The 21,031-nt window shown below is 43.1% G+C and overlaps 1 protein-coding gene across 2 annotated transcripts in view; it reads left to right on the top strand.

Moving 5' to 3' along the window:
- The window catches only part of Mrtfb (myocardin related transcription factor B), a 155,730-nt gene that overhangs the window by 85,645 nt on the left and 49,054 nt on the right, over positions 1-21,031 (top strand). Inside the window, exon 1 of one of the 2 annotated variants that reach the window (XM_032912318.1) lies at positions 5,500-5,689. The exons of the other annotated variant lie outside the window; for it this stretch is intronic. Coding sequence (XP_032768209.1) covers positions 5,569-5,689 — 121 coding nt within the window. The 5' untranslated portion in view covers positions 5,500-5,568. Of the gene's footprint in view, positions 1-5,499; positions 5,690-21,031 lie in introns of those variants that run through there. 2 annotated transcript variants of the gene reach the window in all.

Here is a 21,031-nt window from a genome sequence, read left to right on the forward strand (position 1 = left end):
CAATTCCTTATTATTCCAGCCGCCATGCCAACATCACTGATGTAATAGCCAGCCATCCTATGTGCAGGGATTTGGTCCACTTCACTTTTCTGACATCTACATCTTTGCGAGGGTTTCAGAGGCGTGTCATTTCATTCTCTTCTCTATGGCTGTGATTGTCTTCTGAGACCTCCTAGTACTGGCTAGAAGAGAATTGAAGGGGAGCTCTTAGTTATGAATCTTTTGTAACCAGGTATCTGTTTATGTAACTGTAAAGCTTAGAAACAGGGAAAGGATTCAAACGGCTTCTTTAAACTTATGCGAGTGCTCTGTTATCTCTTGATTACGTATACCATCATTTAAAGGAAGATATAACATGGCATGAAACATTCATGTGGAGTCAGTTTTGCCAGGGAGCAGTAAAAGCCTCTGTAATGAGAGCATTGAGGCCTGAGAGTGAATCATGGGGAACCCTAGGTCATGTGCTAGTCTTCACCCTGCTCCACCAGTCTGAACCACCAGAGGGGTTTTGTTGTTACTGTTTTATTTTTGTTTTTAATCTCACACTATAGTCCAGGCTGGCCTTGAAACTAACTGCTATCCAGTTGTTTCAGTTTCCACATGCTGAGATTACAGAAATTTCATCATCCTTGACAAAAATGTATTGTTTAAATGATAAGGATGAAGACTTTTAAAGATCTTATCTCAGTGATAGTGCTATTTATTTTAATTTCCTTTCCTAAAAATATTTCAAACTCACCATTGGAAGTTACCCTATTTATTTAGTCATGGTTTCCAATTTTAGACTAGTATTTATAGTGTTAAAAAGGAAAGAAATAAGGACTTAAAATAAGACTTATAGAAACATGATTCCCTTAGAAGAAAACTTGAATGTTTCTTCTATGAATATACCCAAATGGTGTGCAAGAAGCCACCAAATTCACCTCTCCCCAAAGAGCAGCAGCTGAGGATCTGTGACAAACCAACACACTGTGGAGGTGACAAGAAAGGCCACATTCTCTCCATTTCCAAGTCAGAATGCTAAGAAAGTATCATCAATCCCAGCAGCCTCTTTGCGTTATAACTTTTGAAGAATTAGTGTCAATGGAACAACCTTGTTAAGAACATTCCCTGTTCTTTCTAGATATGACATCATCCCAGCAGGAATCTTCTCAGGACTTTCGTGGGCCTCCCTTGGCTCTGCCAAGCTTCTGTGTGGAACCCTTTAGCCATGTTTGTTTATATTTGATCCCTGAAGCCTTTCTTGAAACACTGCTACTCTAAGCCACACAGTTTTTCTCACGAGTACTAAATATCTTCATTTAGTGCTGGAGAAACTGGCTAGATTTCTGGCAGCCTTTGTCAGGGTTAAAGAGTTCTTTTGAGTATGCATACACACAAAAACTGACAATGCAAGTTTATCTTAAATAGAAGTGACTTTAATCACATATCATTTGAAGTTAAATGCTGCTCATGACAAAGAACCAAATGACAATAAAGGTGTGTAGTGCATGTGGAAGAAAGGAGAGCAGACCCCTGCAGAGCAGTTCCTGTGACACTGTGGGCACACAGTGTGACACCGAGATCAGTCATGAGAGCAGCAGTGAGAAAATAAGCATTAACTTAGGTGGTGGTCTGGAAACTAGAAGTGTTGGGGTGAATCTGTGCTCTTTGCTATGTATTAATAAATACATATATATACATATACACACACAGAGCTACACACTCACACAAATAGAATATATTTGCTATCTCTTCATATATAGAGATGAAAACATGTGTGTTAAATGTAAACATGTAAACTCATGCAACACGTCTGTGTTCAGAAGGCCTGGAAGAGTGGCCACACCTCGCATTCAAACCCTAGTTCCTGAATGGGGCAGGAGTTCAAGGTAGACTTGAAAGTTCTTGTCAGATGATAATGTCAAACTAGGAGTCCTGACTCTGATAGGGACAGTCCTACCATCAAAGAAATGACAGTCATAGATACAACCCCTTGAACAGAGCAGGAGGCCTTGAGACCATGCTGCAAACTGGTGATATATACCAGCTGTTCATTTCTTTACTGTTGGCTGTACCTCTAATACAGATGGTCCACAATCTATGATTCTGCTTATGAGTTTCTAACGTACAGGGCTGTAAAAGCAGTGCATGTAGCACAGACGTTATGCTTTGGGTTTTGATCTTTTCCTGAGCTGACGATATGCAGTCCAGTTCTCCTGTGCAGAGTTAGGCAGTAGCTAAGTATCACCACTTCCAGTCGGCCCCAGGATTACCAGGAGCCAGTGGATGTGCTGTAGTGCTGTGCCACTGCGGTGCTTTGTATGCTGAGGTATTGCTTAATGAACTTTGAACTTAACAGTACTTTTTATTATTTAAAATTAAATTATCAGGACATAAACTGAGAGGCATCTGTAACTGTAGACAGGATGATTGTCCTCCTACCAACAGTCTTACCAAGGACGCAGTCCCAGACCCAAACCACAGATCACTTTATAAGAGTCACACGAGACCTAACATTGGATCTCTCTTGCTATTGGACAATTTGGAACTTGGATGGAATTTGTGGGTTTATGGCAGTAGCTTATCAGCCTCGATCTCTCAATACTGACTCTTGGTTGGGGATTTAGCTCAGTGGTAGAGCGCCCTGGGTTCGGTCCTCAGCTCCTAGGGGGAAAAAAAAAAAACAAAACAAAAACCTGGTAATACTGACTCTTATGCTGTGGTTCTTTGGTAAAAAGGTAGCCTTACAGGTAAGAACATGTTCAACAGTGTTCTTGAAGAGATGGTATCAGAAAATCTCACAGAAAGTTTGAGGAAAATGCTCTGTGAATTTGAAACTATTTAAAATCTTTTGAAATACAGCAAAAACGTTTTTTAGATATATCCATTACTAGAGAATTATTTCCTTCCAAAACTACAAAGCGACTTCACTGTAACCCTGCAGCAGTGGTGCTTCACTGTTGGGATGCTGATGGTTGCCAGAGAGACAATATGCCTGCAGAGTTTTCTTCAGAGAGACTCTGACAGTGTTTTGATTTTAAAGTGATGAGTATAACTTGAAATATATTCATATTTTTGAACCTGTAGACTGAAAACAATTGAGCAGCACCATAGAAAAGTACATGCCCCCTGTTTTTACTTTATTTTGCAAAGTACTATAATGTAAGTCCTAGAGCCAAGTTTATTTTATGAGAATCCATGGCCTTCACTTATGATATATGCTATCTCTAACAAAGTATTTAATTTTCCTAGGCCTCAGTTTTCCCATCTGTAAATTGAGTTGATAATGTTGATTTTGCAAGTCTATCAACAGAATATCTGATAGATAGATAAATAGACTGATAAAGTGTCACTACTTCATAAAAAGTTAAAATACTTTTATAAATTAGTGCCTTGTGATCACTCCCCAAAGAGCAGGGATATCATAAACTCATGACTTGCACTGTTATGTCTCTCTAGCCAAAGCCTGGAACTAGGGCCTATTGTAGAAGAAACCAGGAAGTACAGTGCAATAAAAAGACCTTCAGGTTTGGAGAATGGCAACTCTGGTTCAGTTCCAAGCCTTTGTGACCATGGTCTTATTCTTCAATGTCTGTGATGTTCGAATCACCCTGAAGCTCAGCAGGACTGCTAGGATACGTGTGATCATATGTGCGGAATACTTGATGAAATACTCAGTAAACAGCAGTCGGTCCCTGTGACTCCTTTGAAAAGACAGGAATGTTGTATCTGGAAACTAGGTTCAGGGACAGGGGACAGCAGCAGAAGTTTGCTCCAGGGCAGTGCAATAGATGTCCGTGTGTTCTGAGACTTAGACTGCCCTGGAAGACTTCTGTTGCTTCAAAAGGAGTCTCAGTTGACAAAAAAACATGTCCTGTGTTGTGTAATTCCATTCTCCAGAGATGCGGAAGAAGGCTAGATAGCAATCTTAGTAGGATAGTGTGGGTTGACTGCACACTAGCCTTGGAACCAGAGGCAAAGGACAGGATGCTTCATCCAGACCTGTCTGTGTCAGGGGGAGAAATACTGCTTTTCCTGGGTGCAGGATATAACCCTTTCTTCAGTCCACCAAGTGCCATGCTGTGTGTGACTAATAAATCTGCATTTCTCTTCAGACATATGCATCCTTTAGAGACTTCTTTCTTTATCTTCTGTCGCTGGTGCCTGCTCACTGGTCAGGGACAATGCTGTCAACTATTTTCTCATGTAATTTTCCAGCTTAGTCTCGTCCCTTGGTTGTGTACAAGTAAAATTACTCGTGTGACAAGACTCCTCATGGAGCACAGCTCTTGTGTTTCCACCCTTCGTGTGATGGGTGGATGAGAGCTCTATGTAAAGGCACAGAGTTTGCACCTTAAAAATGAGAGTATTGGGGTTGGGGATTTAGCTCAGTGGTAGAACGCTTGCCCAGGAAGCGCAAGGCCCTGGGTTCGGTCCCCAGCTCCGAAAAAAAAAGAAAAAGAAAAAAAAAAAAAGAGAGAGAGAGTATTGTGTCTGCTTATATGTGTTTGGTATATATGGAAACAAACTTGTTTCCACATTGCCTGGAATTTCCATTCGTAGACATTTCCTGCCAGAGTGCCCCTTACATGTGTAAGCAGCAACCTATACCTTGCAGGAAAGGCATTCCTGTTGTGAAATGAAACTCTAGCCCATCGCTGATTAAATCTTTTAGGAACAAAATCTCATAGAGGCATTGCTTTGTACTTGGGAGAACAATTCTCCTTTAAAAAAAAAAAAAAAAAAAAAAAAAATCCTAGTGATGTTAGCTCTCTTGGCCGACTAGTGGCACAAAGGCAAACTGCTGGTCCATGAGTTCTGAATGGCCAAGGAAGCAGCTGGACTTGCAGCACATTCCTGGCTACAAAGCTCTGCCAGGGATAAGCCCTGTATAGCAAAAGGCTCCCACAAAGGAACGTGGGAGCGAAGGGATGCTTTCCACCCAGATGTGCTGGTAGCGTGTTTATTTAGTGTGGTGCCTTTGCAGAGATAAAACTGCTTCCTTTGGGTGTCCTCTTCTGTCGTTTGTTTAGCTGGAGAACTTCATGAGTAATGCATGGACTCATCTGGCCAGTGTAAAGTATTTCACAGCCCAAGGCTTTGCTTATAGAGAGCACGGGAGCAACTGCAGACAGCCGTTCATCTTCCTGTTATCAGCAAAGGTTTCTCTTTAACAGCTAGAGATTTTATTTTTAACTGCTTGACTCAGTGCTCGTCAGATGATTGGGACCATCTAGCTGCAGATTGAAGCAGCCAGTGCGGGGGTGGGTTGGGGGAGGGGGCTGGAATGGCAATGGGAAAGGGGATGGCTGGGAAAGGGGGTGGGATCTTAAGAGTCGTGCCTCTCAGCCTCTGCCTCCCTCCCAGTGTGGAAGAGTTCAGCACTCCCACCCGCTGGAGTGTGTCTGTCTGCAGGTCAAGCTGGGAACTCCGAGAGAATGGCTGCCTTATGTCACTTAAAGATTATTGCCCTGTGATTAGTGTGCTGTGAGGAGGGAGCAGGACCTGAGTATTCTGTGCTCTCCACTGTCCTGTGCATTGAGCTTCTCTCCCGCTGGATGCTGCCTGTTTCTAGAAGTCTTCACCATGATCGATAGCTCCAAGAAGCAGCCACAAGGCTTCCCAGAGATTTTAACTGCTGAGGATTTCGAACCTCACAAAGAAAAGGAATGCTTTGAGGGGAGCAACCAGAAAAGTCTCAAGGAAGGTCAGTCTGTCTCTGGACAGAGAAGGATGGCCACATGCCTGTCACCTTGCTGGCCAGCATATCTGTCTGCCACTGTCTGTGTATCCCTCTGTTTGCTGTTGCCCTTCCTATGAGTTCTATATGGAGAATGTCTGATGCTTGCAGAGAGGCAGAGCTGACAGGACATGAGTAGTTTGCAATAATTGCTACTGATAAGGACAGTTAGGAAGCCGGTCCTGGTTTTAGTTGAATTCGTCCAGATTTGTTTGTGTGTTTTTCCCAGTTTGGGATTCTCCTCTAAACCTCGTGGGTTTTGGGAGACTGTTCCATTCTTATTATTAATCAGAGCACTGCTTTATTTGTGTTTACAATTACATAATTTCAGGAAAGAAATTTTTCCGATTAACATGTTGGGTGTTTGTTGTTGTCTCCTTGCTAGATTCCTGAAATGACGAGCCGGCTGAGTGCTTTATCTGCATGTTGTTTTTAGAGTGTGCTGCATAGTTTGATTATTTTTTTTTAAAAAGCAAGAAATACCTTGAGAATGCCTACCGGTGGTTATAATTGTCAGTAAACACTGCACTAATTAGGAAAATGGCCAGAGACCTTGGAATCGCTGTTCCTGTTTGCGCAGCACGCCTCTCTGTTACAGCTGAGAGCACGGACTGTGGGTGAAGAAGCACGGAGTCTGAGCAGAGTGACATTTGAAACCTGAGTGTCACTGATTCCAGTGCCCACTCAGTCCTCTCCGGGAGGCTTTTCCTTCCCCAGCCTCAGCTCTGTCTGCAGACCCCTCTTGTCCTGCCCAGCTCCTGTTCCTCCTACAGACAGCCAGCCTGTGAGGAGCCCTGTTGCCCGAGTATCAAGTGCTTCCATCCTTTTCTCTCAGATGCCAGGGCTGTAGGAATGCGATGAGGGAGTGTCAGAGATTGCCGTAGATTGCCAGAGCTGAGCTGCCTTTGGGAATGGATAGGAAAAACACTTAGGTCACAGCAGATAGCGCGGAGTGAAATGTAAGTTACTGCTGCTGAGAACTGAACAATGGGTGTGCTTTGCCTGTGCACAGCATTTGTTACTGTAGATTGTGAGGATAGTCAGTGCCGAGTGCGTTTTTAGGACACATAGAGACTTGTGGTCGGGGTCAGAGGGGCTTAAAGTTTTTAAATCGTTCATTGATAAACAGTTTAAGAATTCCTCTTGCAGTGTTTAAGTTAAGACATTTAAATGTCAGTTCCTCTTAATGCCATGTATTTAAAACAGCTTAGTGTGCTTGTGAAATCAGGCAAAGAGCGGAATGTGATGTGGGGCATACACATAAGAGTACCAGGTTCAATTCCTAACACTATGCATGCATGCATACATACATATATACATCCTGCACACATGTGTTCATGGTTGAAGGGTCGTGAGCTGATTGATTACATAATTAGAATCCTGAGCCTTATGCAGTGCAGTACACAGTGCATCATTGAAAGAGCAAAGATGGGCTGTGAGTGACAGGGCTTTAGGCTCAAGCCCAGGTGCTGCATTACTTCTGTGACCCCGGATGGACGTGTTCACTGCTCTGCACTTTGGTTTCCTTGTCTGGACAATGAAGAGGAGTAGTACCCACGTCCTTCTATTTACATGGGAGGCTGGGTACAAGATACTTCAGAGATATGACTGATAATGAGATCTGCCTCTCACCAGAACTGTCTGGAACTGAGTTTGACATGTTTAGTTCACATAGTTAACACATTGTGTATTTTTACTCATTTTCAATAATAGGGAATGAGAGTAAAATGATATAGCCAAGTATCAAGTCAAGGGTGATCTCCTGCCTCATATCTAGATTTAATCAGACCAGAAAAATAACTGTTTAGGAAGACTCCCTTGTTCGAGTTGTATGAAAATAAGTTGGGGTTGGGGATTTAGCTCAGGGGTAGAGCGCTTGCCTAGCATGCGCAAGGCCCTGGGTTTGGTCCCCAGCTCCGAAAAAAAAAAAGAAAAAAAAAAAAAAAAAGGTGTTCCTATGAAAAACTGAACCCTGAAATTCAGTGTGCCCTGGTACCAACTGCAGATGCATAAGGTGAGTGAAGCATGTGGCTGACTGTGACCTGGGCCAGCACCGCCTCTTGTCCAGCCGCTATGTTGCTTCAGGAGAAACAGGGTTACTCAAATGTCTTAGATTGACTTGTTATTGAAAGTGCCTTCGAGTCTAAGTAGATCCCATGACATTTGGTAAAAGATAGATATATAAATGACTATTAGTAATGCCAATTCTTGTGTATTAAGAGGCACTTGTTAAAGGTACTTATTATATTTCACTGTTGTTTTTACTTTAAGAAAGGCATTTGGGGGTTAAAGTGGTAGAGCTTAGGAAGCGCATTTCCCAGCTCCAAAAAAAACCAAAAAAAAAAAAAAAAGAAAGTTGGATTTGGGGGGTTGGGGATTTAGCTCAGTGGTAGAGCGCTTGCCGAGGAAGCGCAAGGCCCTGGGTTCGGTCCCCAGCTCCAAAAAAAAGAACCAAAAAAAAAAAAAAAAAAAAGAAAGTTGTATTTGTTTCTTTGAAGACCACCCTATAGAATTTTTTTAAAACACCTGAATCATAAAATCATAAGTTTCTAGGCAATGAATTGTTCATCTGATTCTAGTCACATAGATACCAGCCTGGTCCCTCTAGTGTTACTTGCTAACTTGTGTCTGCTTTAAGGCCTGGAATTTCTCTGCCTCAAGTGACAACTCTCTTGTTTACTTATACTGAAGTCTTCTCCAATCCCAATAATTGTTGACAGGGCTGTTGGCTAAAATTAATATTAATAAATGTTAATAAATATTAAAGTAATATAACAGTAATCAGGTAGGGTTCAGATTTTACAAGCAAATAATCATAGGAATTAAGGGTTTTGTTTGTTTGCTTGTTTGTTTATATGGAGAAAGCAAGATGGCCAGTGGGTAAAATTGCATGCCACTGAGCTTGACCATATGAGTTCAATCTCTGGGACGCAAATGATAGCAGGAGAGAACTGACCCCAAAAGCTGTTTTCTGGCCTCTATACTCATGCTATAACACACACATGTACACAAACCACACACACTATGCATGCACACATACAAATATAACTATACATAATTTTTGTAGTACATCAAGGAAATTTAGTAATATGTCACAGGTACAGCTGTCCCTCTGTCTTACCCAGGGTCTTAAGTATGCATAGTAGGTGATCTACCAGTGACTCACACGCCAACCCAAGGAAAATGTCCTTCATGAGTATTTGCTCTACATACCAGGGAACCAGTGATCCTGGATTCCTTTTCTGATCTCATCTGTCACCAAGTCTGTCAGTCCTTCCTCAGAAATGCACTCTTTCCCCCACAGCATTGCAGCACTGTGGCCCAGCCTTCTGAGGAATCCATTAAGGTAGAGGCAGATGCAGAGCTGACCTCTCTACACTCCCAACAGTCCTGAGTCTGTGACGGTATTAAAAGCCACCATGGTGACTTGCAGGCTTGCTCAGCCATGCACACTGGAATAAAACTAATCCTCTAGCGTTGAGGGCCTGCCCTGCCTGCAGGACTTCTCTGAGAAACCCTGTGTTGGCCCCTGGTCTAAGCCACCACAGCACAGCTTCCCTTCCCTAGCCCCTAGTTTTATTCCAGATGCAGGAAAGTGCTGCAAGGACCTGTGTGTCAGCAATGTTCCTATTTACAAAACTAAACTAAAGTAAACTAAACCACCCCTTGTAGATTCCAGGGTCTCAGAGGGAAGGGGCTGTGTGAGTTCTCTGTATTTCAAACCCCAGGGCCTGAGCCTCTTCCTCAACTTAAAGCTGTTCAAGAGCAGGTACCGTCTCTGAGATGAGTCAGCTGAGAGGTATGCACAGACTTCTGAGGTTGCCCTGACTCCTCACCTGGAAGAAGAAAAGTGCATGGTAACATGCCAGGTTAGTGTAACACCAGTCTCCTTGAAAAACTTCAAGAAAATGTAGATGTGGTCAAAGCTTTGGGCTCCAGCCGTTTTCTAACGATAGCTTTTTAGCAGGAGCTCTGAGTGACTAAGAAGGCTCATCGTAGAGTTCACACTGGACGTCTTCAATGACCGCCTTCTTTGCCTACCCCTCTGCAGGCCAGAAGCCTGAGGCTGAGCATCTGCTGAGGGCTCTCTTCTTGTCCTGAAGCTTTGCCTTAGGTTACACAGCCTTTCCCCAAAATCGCAGGGAGAGGAGTAGCAAGCAAGCCCACTTAACATTACCTACTAAAGGTCCTTTCTCTAGAGTCACTGCCTGCAACACAGTGAATTCTTACTAGCATGTGTAGTTCTGATTAGACAAGACTTCCTATACACAGAATGATTAGCAGCACTTTCAATGGAGGTCAGCACTATAGCAAAAGCAGAACACTAATATTTAGTAAACATTTATGAGTTAAAATTTCATTAAGGAAAATTACCACAGCAATTTCTGGCTTAATTCTACTTCAGTTTCTTGCTAGTTACATACAATAATGTATATTTATTGTATGTAATTGTACTGTAAGTATTTAATTTCTCTGAAAAAAAATGAATATTGTTACCCATCTCATGGTGCTGCTGGGATGAGACACGGGTGTTGACAGGGAAGCTCCTGGTGGAGCCTGCTGAGTGAAAGTCCTCCCTGGCAGTATAGCACCGGGAGCTTGGAGCAGAGCCACACTGGTGTCTAAGCTACTGAAGCAAGAGAACACAGAGGCAGGCAGTCTCTATCTGTCTACCATGTCTGTGTGATAAAGCTTCTGGTTAGCTGATATAAATTCATTTCATATCTAGATATCTATGGATGTGGTAAGTTCCAGCATCCTTGTTCAATGGCTCAGATTGCATGTTTTCTTACTTATTTACTGGAAAGAGCACAACCAGTCAATAGTCCATCATTTAATCTAAACCTCAGTCACCAGTCTTTCTCTTTGTGCATGCCATGCCATTATAATCCCAGAAATGCGATGAACAGTTGTGTAAAGGACAGCTGGGTGACCCTTGTGGCCCGCCACATAGAGCTGCTCGATCATTGCGAGTAGTTGCAGTGCTGTTAGCATAGTGTAAATCGTAACAGTATTAGATGTCTTTTATGCTTCGTGTACATTATACATATATGAACGTGGATAGATCAATGAGTCTACATATTTAAGTATATGCATGTATACGTTTATATGAGTCAGAGGGCTCTCTGCCAGTTCTGTGCTATCTTTCTTACAAGGAAACTACTAGATGAAGGCCTCACCTCACCACATTCCTGACCCCAATAAAGGAGAAAAGCCTGGGCAGGTAGGGAGCCTGAACCAAGCTACTTCCCCGGAGCAGCTGGCACTGGCTGTTCTGGAGCAGTGAATAAAACTGTTTTCCTGTGTAGTTTCTAGTTGGTTCTTGTTCAGAGCACCTACCTTAAATGTTAATGCTAAAAAAAAATTATAGAATCTTCTAGACAACTGCACACTGTGTCATTGCAGAAAGATTAAGAAGTGAATGAAAGTTTACCAAGAACCTACCATAAGAGACCTCCACTGCTGTTCTACTATAGCACTGGAATGCTGGGTTTTCATTACACCCAAAGCAAGAAAAATAAGTATTCTGTATCCTTGGAGCCATATGGATAAGGAATCTTCACGTAAAGAGTCTCATGATTCTGCTAGTCAAAAAATAGAGGAAAAAAAAAAATCAAACCCTGTTCTAACTTCCTGGTCTCTCTTGCGTCAGGCAAGTGTGTGAACATGTCTGCTTCTTCAGAGCTTGTTAGACTTTTTTTCTGATTGCCTTTTTACCAATTGAGACAATGGGTATGTCTTTCTGGAATTTTGCTTTGGCTAGTGTGGTCTCTGCCCTTCCACCCCTTTGATCATATTGTCTTGCAATTCCTTGCAGACATTCCTTGCAACTTCTGCAAAAAGGGGTGAAGAATCTGTGTGATGGTATGCTTAGTTTAAAGAAACATGCCCCATTTTTAGCAGTCTGTTTCCATGGCAACAGAAGCAGCAGCCAAACAGAGTTCTGAAAGCTCCTGTAAATTTCCAGGGCTGAGTAGTGAAAACATTGTCTTCCTGCCCCAGTACTGCAGATAAGTGCAGGGAACCAGTGGCACCTAGGAGCCCCATTTCAGCTTGGTTGCCGTGGACTGACTCCCTCAGCCAAGTGTGCCTGTACCGATGCAGCACAGGCCACTGCCACACTGAAGAGGAAGGCATTCCTTTCCGCTCCACCCATAGGCAGCTTTCTGTGGAAACTAATCTGCACCGCATTTTGTTAATCTGGTGGTGTTGCTCCTGTTTTAGTCAGAAAAGAGTCATAAAAATTCTGGTCTAGATGCTGTTTGTTCTTGCTCATGGCTGAGCCTTGAGTCTCTTGTCCCCCTGTACAGAAGCCTTTGTTCCAGACAGGAAATGGAGGTAAAAGTGTGCTCAGTCAGTACAAACAGCACAGCTTTCAGGGCACGCTGCTGCTGTTTGGCTTGGTTTGGTTTGGTTTGGTTTGGTTTGGTTTGGTTTGGTTTGGTTTGGTTGCTTATTGGTTGGTTGCTTATTGGTTGGTTGCTTATTGGTTGGTTGGTTGGTTGGTTGGTTGGTTGGTTGGTTGGTTGGTTGGTTGGTTGGTTGGTATGGTTTCCTTTGGTTTGGGGGATTGTTTTTTCTTTCCTTTTTGTTGTTTGTTTTGTTTTCATCTCTTTGCCTTACTTTTAAAACAATTACTGAAGAACCTTATTTTACTGTGAGCAAACCAGATCCTGAAAAGGTAACCTTTGATGGCTTCTTGAGCATCTGAGGATCTGTGGGTTCACATGGATTTGACATTCAGTGCAGTGCAGTAGGAGCAGGATCCACCATGCATGTCAGCCTCACACCCTCGCTCAGAGCCTGTCCTTCTTAGTCTCCTTTATCGTCCACAGCAACACAATTACATTTGTGTCTGTGCCTAGCAATGTCAACTCAAAAGGCAGCACCAAGCCTGATGAGATAGATGGCTCCCTGAGTATTGAACCCACAAGGTGGGGGCAGTACATTTCCACTGCTGCTTGGACTGTGCCCCACACAGTAAACTAATAAAATGCAAATAAAATCATTAATTTTTTGAAAAAACAAAAAACACAGACTCCAAGATTCACACAGTAAGATGAAACAATTCGCCCTAGGATCATTACTGACCCATAGAAAATCTTTCTAATATTATTGGTCTTAAATATGGCATCATACTCTTTTCTTAGAAGACTTAGCTAATTATATATTCTAACTACCCATGGGAACTGAAAAAAAAATGCTGGTTTTAAGTAAGAATTGTAGAAGATGCTAGTAACACAAAGAAAAGGTGCGCTTCTGGGGAAATGCACAGTCGTCTATGTGGTAGGAAGTAGAAAATTACCTATTTTGGTTACAGATCACCCCATTAATAGTTAATGGAATTGTGTTGGTGGGAAGGGGACAAACCAGGAGGGGGTAGGAAACTGGAATTTGAATCCTGAGAAATTAGTTTTTTAGTGTATTTTATGTTTCTCTATTTTTAAAAATGTGTTAAGGTAAAATTCACTTAACATTAACATTCAACCATTTTAAAGGATGGCAGTCTGTACTGTTTTGTACAGTTAGCATGTTACACAGTATAAGCACAATAGGATAGTCATCACTTCCAAATGCAGCATCACACCATCAGCAGCTGCCATGTCCTCCCCCATGGACCCTGGAGCCAGAAGTACCATCTCTAGATCACTGTTCTGGATATTTCTTATATGTGAAATAATGTCGCACGTGTGTCTGGCTCCTTTCATATAACATGTTTTCCAGGTTCATCCACATTTAGAGATGGGGAAGGAAAGCAGGAAGAGGAAGAGAGTGAGCACAGGTACCTGCAGAGATACAGGTTACTGTGGACATAGATGCTAGGAACTAAACTGGGGTCTTCTGCAAGAGCAGCAAGTGCTCCTGACTACTGAGTTCTCTCTCCAGCACGCCTTCTCTCTCTGTGTCTGTCTGTCTGTCTGTCTCTGTCTGTCTGTCTGTCTGTCTGTCTGTCTCTCTCTCTCTCTCTCTCTCTCTCTCTCTCTCTCTCTCTCTCTCTCTCCATGGTCTGTATCAATACATAATTCCTTTCTATAGCTGAATAGTACTCCATATTTAGTTTAGACTTTCCAGATGCTTGTAACACTTAAGCTGTTGTGGGTATAGTTGCTGTGAATGTGTGTGCATACATTTGTGTCTGCATACCTGAGCTCTTTGCATTTCACTTAAGAATAGAATTGTAAGGATGCACCTGTGTTTTTTAACAAAGGTGCCATATACAGAACTTTTGAAAGACCCTACGTGTTCTGATTTTGTGTCCTGCAGTCTTTGGGGGGGGGGGCTGATAAAAATGGCATAGTTCAGGGCCAATGGCTGACTTGTAACCTTGGCTGCTGCCTTATTCTCTGGAGTAACACATGGTAGTGTTTCAAGTTTCCCAGTTGTGCTGTGAGTATTCTATGCCTTCTCCAGTGACCTCCCAGCTAGCCATCATCCTCACTTTCAACACTGTACCTTTCTTGCTACTTCTCGGAGAAAATATAAGCCATCACCTCAGAACTTCCTAACTCTATCAGACAAGAACCCTGAGCACCCTGTAAGAGAGTTCCCCTCACAAAGCTTTCCTTGGTCAGCTCAACCACAGCCTCCAGGGCACACTCCCTGCCTGTTTCTTGCTACTTCTCCTTCCTGTGGCCTAACATCCGCAGAGCATCTCCTGTGTGTGTGGAGACAGTAGCACTCTGGTCTCCTGTGTGTGTGGAGACAGTAGCACTCTGGTCTCCTGTGTGTGTGGAGACAGTAGCACTCTGGTCTCCTGTGTGTGTGGAGACAGTAGCACTCTGGTCTCCTGTGTGTGTGGAGACAGTAGCACTCTGGCTCCTGTGTGTGTGGAGACAGTAGCACTCTGGTCTCCTGTGTGTGTGGAGACAGTAGCACTCTGGTCTCCTGTGTGTGTGGAGACAGTAGCACTCTGGCTCCCACTTTGTCCTTCCTCTGACAGCCGTGCTCTCTCCTTTCTGAATCTGACCCCCAAGTGCACATTTAATTGTTGGTTTTCTTGACAGCTGAGCTCTGAACTCCTTTGCTTTCTGCTTATGTCTCTGCCTCAGCAAATGCCTGTGGCCTCAAACAATACATTGTCCCCAGTCTCTGAGACCTGGACACACAAGGCCAATTGTCATCTGACATTTCTGCTTCCATATCAAATATGAGCTTTCTAAGGTCCAGCCTGAGCAACTCACATCTGTGTAACTGGTCTACCAAATACTCAGACTTAAAACTCACACCTAACATCATTTCAAAATGCCTCTTAAGGCATTAGGGAAAGTTAGTACTGTCAGAGTTTCTGCCCTGGAACATTGAGATGACACCCCAAGATTCCCTGAACTTCTACATCACAGCCCAGCCCTGCCGTCCCAGGACTCTTGCTGTCTTCCTATCGCTCAATGAATGTTTATATTATTTAACATGAGGTCACCAGTGTGGTTAGGTAGATGAAGACAGTTTTTGTTTTTTAATTTATTAAAACATGGTGGTGCATATCATGGAGCATGGTGGGGACAGGATCTTATACTTCTGACAGTGTATATTGGTACCATCTTTAGATGGCAATGTGATTCTGTGTGGATGCTGAATCTTACCTATACCTGTTTTTAGTAACCAGAAGCCTTGTACAAGTACAAGTCCTAAGGTTTTAAGAAGAAAAAGAGCTAGATTTCACTTTTCAAAGCCAGCTCAGAAACTACATGACTAATGCAGCCCTGTCCTGTGTGTTTCTTTGCATACTTTGTATGTGCTATTAACAATATTCAGAGGACATTTTCGAACGGCTTGAGGCTCTCACAGTGGTGACGGGACAGGAAGTCTGGGTAAAATGGAATGAATTTCACATTCTTCCTACTACCCACTATGCGCATCTTCACTTTAATTTCAACAAATAAGTAGGAAACTCTTATATAAAAATGTGACACTTACATCAAGGTACTGGCATCACAGTCTTTTCCTGAGGCCTGGGCTCAGAGGAAAGCCCCGAAGTAATTTCTTGCCACACACTGCACACCAGGGGACCTGAAGGCAGTGCTCAGGGCTATCCCACACACTGCACACCAGAGGACCTGAAGCTAGTGCTCAGGGCTATCCCACACACTGCACACCAGGGGACCTGAAGGCAGTGCTCAGGGCTATCCCACACACTGCACACCAGGGGACCTGAAGCCAGTGCTCAGGGCTATCCCACACACTGCACACCAGGGGACCTGAAGGCAGTGCTCAGGGCTATCCCACACACTGCACACCAGGGGACCTGAAGCCAGTGCTCAGGGCTATCCCACACACTGCACACCAGGGGACCTGAAGGCAGTGCTCAGGGCTATCCCACACACTGCACACCAGAGGACCTGAAGGCAGTGCTCAGGGCTATCCCACACACTGCACACCAGGGGACCTGAAGGCAGTGCTCAGGGCTATCCCACACACTGCACACCGGAGGACCTGAAGCCAGTGCTCCTAGCACCCATGTTGTTCGGCTCAACATGGGTGCCTGTATTCTAGGACCAGAGATCCAACACCCATGACCTCCACAGAAACAGTACACATGTATACCTGCTCACAGACAGATACATAATTTGAAATTAAAAACATAAAATAAATGTGGAAACCTCTGAGGAAGGCTTTTTTCTAATTTTATACAGTTTCATGATTGAAGGAATAGTGTAAATAAAAATATTAATAGTTATCACGATTTTAAACATTTGTTTTGAAGGAAAGTAGAATAATTCATCACTTTACCTCTTCAATATAAATGTTTCATGCTATGATTTGCCTGTAACAAATCACATTTGGCCACTGAGCTGCTTGATAGACAAATATTAGACATGTGTCAACTTGGCCCTCCATACCCAGCTGCAGGAGATGGTGTCTCTGTGGGTGTCTTGCTTTGTAGAATTGGCCTCACTTCCACCTGCTCAAATAATGCATGACACATTCCTGCCGGAGTCCGACCACCTCACTCTCAACTAATCCAATGCCCTTTGGGAAAAGCTGAAGCCAAGATCTGCTTACTGCCCTGCAGTCTCTCCCATCAGTATATCATCAGTTCTGAGGTGTGATCTCATTTCCATCTGCCCTTACCCCAGCTCACCCAGCCTGTATGAGACTGCTTGGCTTTGGGTTTTGGTTTTTAGGTTCTCCGCTCCCCCTGTCCTCTTACACCCAGCACTGTAGCTTGATTGGTCAGCATCATCAGGCCCCTGGCTACATGCCGTCCTATTCCCCAGACAGTGTCCTTTCTCCTTGTTCTGTAACACACATTGCTCAGTGTTCCTCATGGTAAGCCAAAGCTGTGCTTCGTGTTGGCTTGCTCAGCTCATGCTAACTACTGGTTGTGATTAATACACTTTTAAAGTGAATTTTTAATTCTGGTCATTTTAATTTGAAAAACTGAAATTTTATATAAGTATTATGTAAGTTATTATATGTAAGATCTTCTGCGTTGGATATTAATCTTAATTTTTTTACCTTCAACTATTCAGGAAGCAAGGGAAAGTAACTAAGACACTTTTAATACCAAAACATTTGCTATGTTCACCAGACACAAGGTGAATCATTAGATGACCTACCCTCTTTCATAGTAGCAATTAAGATAGACACTTTTTATTTGATGAAAATAGAGCAAGTTCAAAACACTTATATTGACATAATTTGGGTTTGGGGTTTTTTAACAAGAAGTTTTAAATTAGAATTTCAAAATCATTCTCCTTGTAGAAATTAATAGGAAAGATCATGAATGTTAGCCCTGAGAGAGCATGAGACACAGTACCTCAGAAAGAGTCAATAATAAATCTTTCACCGTGATGGAGGGAACAGAAAGTTATTCATGGTCTCACATACCTGTTGCAACATCAAACCATGATGCCGTGCATACACACAGAATAATCCTTTTACCTTGCAGTCATGCTGGGTGCAGAGACCATCAAGGTACCCTCCTGTCTAGAAATTTAAATTTAGTGAATGAGGAATTAACTTTATGCACAAAACCCCACCAGAATATTGTTATGCAAACATTGGAAACAAGCAGGTGATAAATGATGGGTACTGAGAGCTATTTGACACCATTAGCAGATACAACCTGCAGCTGAGACTACATCATAGTCTCCTCACAGTGTAGAATATGAGACAGCAGAGCGCAAAGACAGAAGCAGAGGCTGTGCCAGAGGCAGCCATTGTTCCGCCCCTTTGGTTCTCTTTCTTTCTCATTTTCTTTTTTTTTTTTTAAATATATTCCATTTCATTTTTATTTCATCAGTTTTTTTCTTAAGATTTATTCTTTTATTATATATAAGTACACTGTAGCTATCTTCAGATACACCAGAAGAGGGCATCGGATCTCTTTACAGATGGTTGTGAGCCACCATGTGGTTGCTGGGAATTGAACTCAGGACCTTTGGAAGAGCAGTCGGTGCTCTTAACCGCTGAGCCATCTCTCCAGCCCTCTTTCTCATTTTCTTGTTTAATGTGACTCAGGGCTCAGACTAATTAGAGAAAGATGTGAACCGTGCATGAGCAGATGGACTGCACCTTCATCTGCTACCATCGACAGAGTCTGTGCACAGCCCTTTAGTGTTGTACATTTGGACATGCACAGTATTTGGGATTCACGCACTGAGATTGAGGCTTTCAAAGAGGATACAGTGCTGCTTGTATATACTTTAGCGTGTCAGCACTTCCCGTTACTTTTAGGAGAAAACAGGTTTAAGCCCTGTTCTGCGTTTAAGGATTTCTCAAGGGACAGTGTAATAAATTGCTTTAGTTCCTTGTTTCCAAAAATAAAGGCAACCTCTGCAACTATTCAAATGTGAATTTGATTTTACTTTCTTACACCTTGTGAAAGATGTAAGCATACAGTTAGTGTGCGTAGTGTGCTTTCTCACCAGAACTCCATGTCACATGTATTCTTCTGCCTTCAGGCATTTGCACTCAGTGTCAGTCAGCTTACCACCAGCATGCAGGCTGTGATGTTAGTGCAGCCATTAGTGCAGTTCGATGTCTCAGAGAGGAACAGGATATGACTCTGAGGCACACTATCTAGACATGAAACCCTGGACAGGAAAACAGGCCTCTCACACACCTGTGCCATCCATCATAGGACAATATGCCAGGCTGGTATGCAGTCTAGGATCACAGCGAAGGGTACAAGACTTCAAGGGGACAAGTAAAATCCAGTGCTCTGGGACTTTTTCCTCCATGTGGATGGAACAGCCTTGGAGACTCTAGAGAGAGGAAGGCAACCTTTCCTGACAAGATACCTCATCCATAGCCACAGAAACTTCCACAGTCAGAAGGTCAGTCACACCACCGTCTTAACAATCCTTGTTCCCTTCCACAATCCCTGAGAAACACAATAAACAAGTCCTGCCCTACCTCTGCCTCCCAGTGTGCTGCAGCTGCCCACAGTCATTTATTCTTTGTTGGCGAGTGGAGTACTAAAAGGAAATTTGCTATTTTCTAAAATTATTAGTCTGTACTAAGTGTACTTTATAACTAGTTCTATCAAGTTGTTCCTTCTTGGTTGTGTTTAATATGAGCAAATACCATAGTTGTATTTTAAAATTCACCAAGCTTTGCAATGTACTGAGGCACCTCATGTCTACCTGAGTTTATGTGTTAGATACTGTGTATCCCATACTGTTCACATTCTGGTACAGACAGAGGATAAAAGAGCTAGCAACCAACAGACAGAATGTAACACATTACTCTCAAGTCTGCCTCTTCTCCAGTCATGTCCTTTCTAATGTCTTTGCTTCAAAATAGTTGTCGTATTATCAACTGTTCTGATGCTTTTCTAGCAATCCCATGCAGATTTTTCTAGCAGCCTCATGCAGATGCCTTAGAGGAGCTCTACATGGTCATCTTTGGAGTAAAGTTATACAAGGAATTTTAAGAGTTAAAATCATTCTGTTCCCTTCAGTCAAAATGACCTAGGTTGTGGAGGAGGTTGCTTATTTATAGGAAACTGGATGAAAAACACATGGGACTTATGTGTAGTTTTTGTTTTAGCAATTGGTGGTTGGTGCTTCTGCTGTGTGGTATGAGACATGTCTATCTGCTCTCTGCCTCTGGTTCCTGGCACACAGCTCCAAATATGCTCTCCTAGGTGATGGGGTTGGGGGCTGAGCAAGCATTTTATGCGAGCCTTGATCTTAGCCCTCATGCACAGACTGCTCAGTGTTGCCAGTGATGAAAACATTTGGAGTATGCTACATGACAGATAGCTAAGTGCCCTAGATGCTTCTGGGTGCCTTTAGTTTCAGGAAGGCACAGATAAAGTCAGAGAAAGGACAGAAGCCCAATGAGGGACCCCAGCCCCAACCCAGTGCACCTCTTTCATTGGTCTCTTCCTGAGTTGTGGCCTTCATAATAAAGCAGCAGTCATAAAGTGTCAAATAGGAGGAGATCCTATAGTAGCCTAGGCTAGTGGGTAGTATTTGAAAGTTAAGGACTCTAAAAGTCTGACCTTCACTCTGAGTATATAGAATCAAATTTGATTGGAATTGTTAGACACCCAGTTGTTATCCTCAGATGAGAAGATGGGGAGATATGGGGAAAGACTGTAAATTTACAGTCAGGAGTGTTGGTGTAAGGAACCCAGGAACAATATTCATTCATTCATTCATTCATTCATTCAATGTGGTAACCTCACAGCAGGTGCATCACACATGTCAACACGAGTGAGTTTCAATCTTGAAGGACCCAGGGCTGCATTCCTGCACTTGTGGGCTCTTGAAGCAACCAGTGTCCACTCAGAAGGGCCTCTGAGGTGCACAAGCTGTTGTCATGGTATTGGCTTGCAGAAGGAGTAACTGGTAATCACCATCCACAAAAGCCATTGTGCAGAAAGTGTTCTCTGTTCAAAACATGCCTCACACCTGCCTATCACACCGTGCAGTTTGGGTTTTCTGTTGTTGTTGTTGTGGTGGTGGTTGGGGTTTTTTGTTGGTTAGCTGGTTGGGTTGGGTTTGTGTGTGTGTGTGTGTGTGTTTGTTTGTTTGAGACAGGTTTTCTCTGTGTCTGTCTTAGAACTCACTCTGTAGACCAGGATGGCCTTGAACTCACATCTGCCTGCCTCTGCCTCTTTGTGTGTGTGTGTGTGTGTGTGTGTGTGTGTGTGTGTGTGTGTGTGTGTGTGTGTGTGTGTTTCTAGGGGGCATTGGTGTTTCTAAGACCTTTCTTTGAGGATCCCTGGGGAGCAGAGAAAGACAATGTTGCTGGAGCTTCTCCCTAACATTGATTCTTTGAACTGGAGTAACAAACACCCTGTCCCTTTGTCCCCTCATTGCTTTCCTAGGGATTCTCCTTGCTGTGACAACCTTA

The sequence above is a fragment of the Rattus rattus genome, chromosome 9, assembly GCF_011064425.1.
Source record: "Rattus rattus isolate New Zealand chromosome 9, Rrattus_CSIRO_v1, whole genome shotgun sequence".
In the NCBI taxonomy this organism is placed as follows: Eukaryota; Metazoa; Chordata; class Mammalia; order Rodentia; family Muridae; genus Rattus; species Rattus rattus.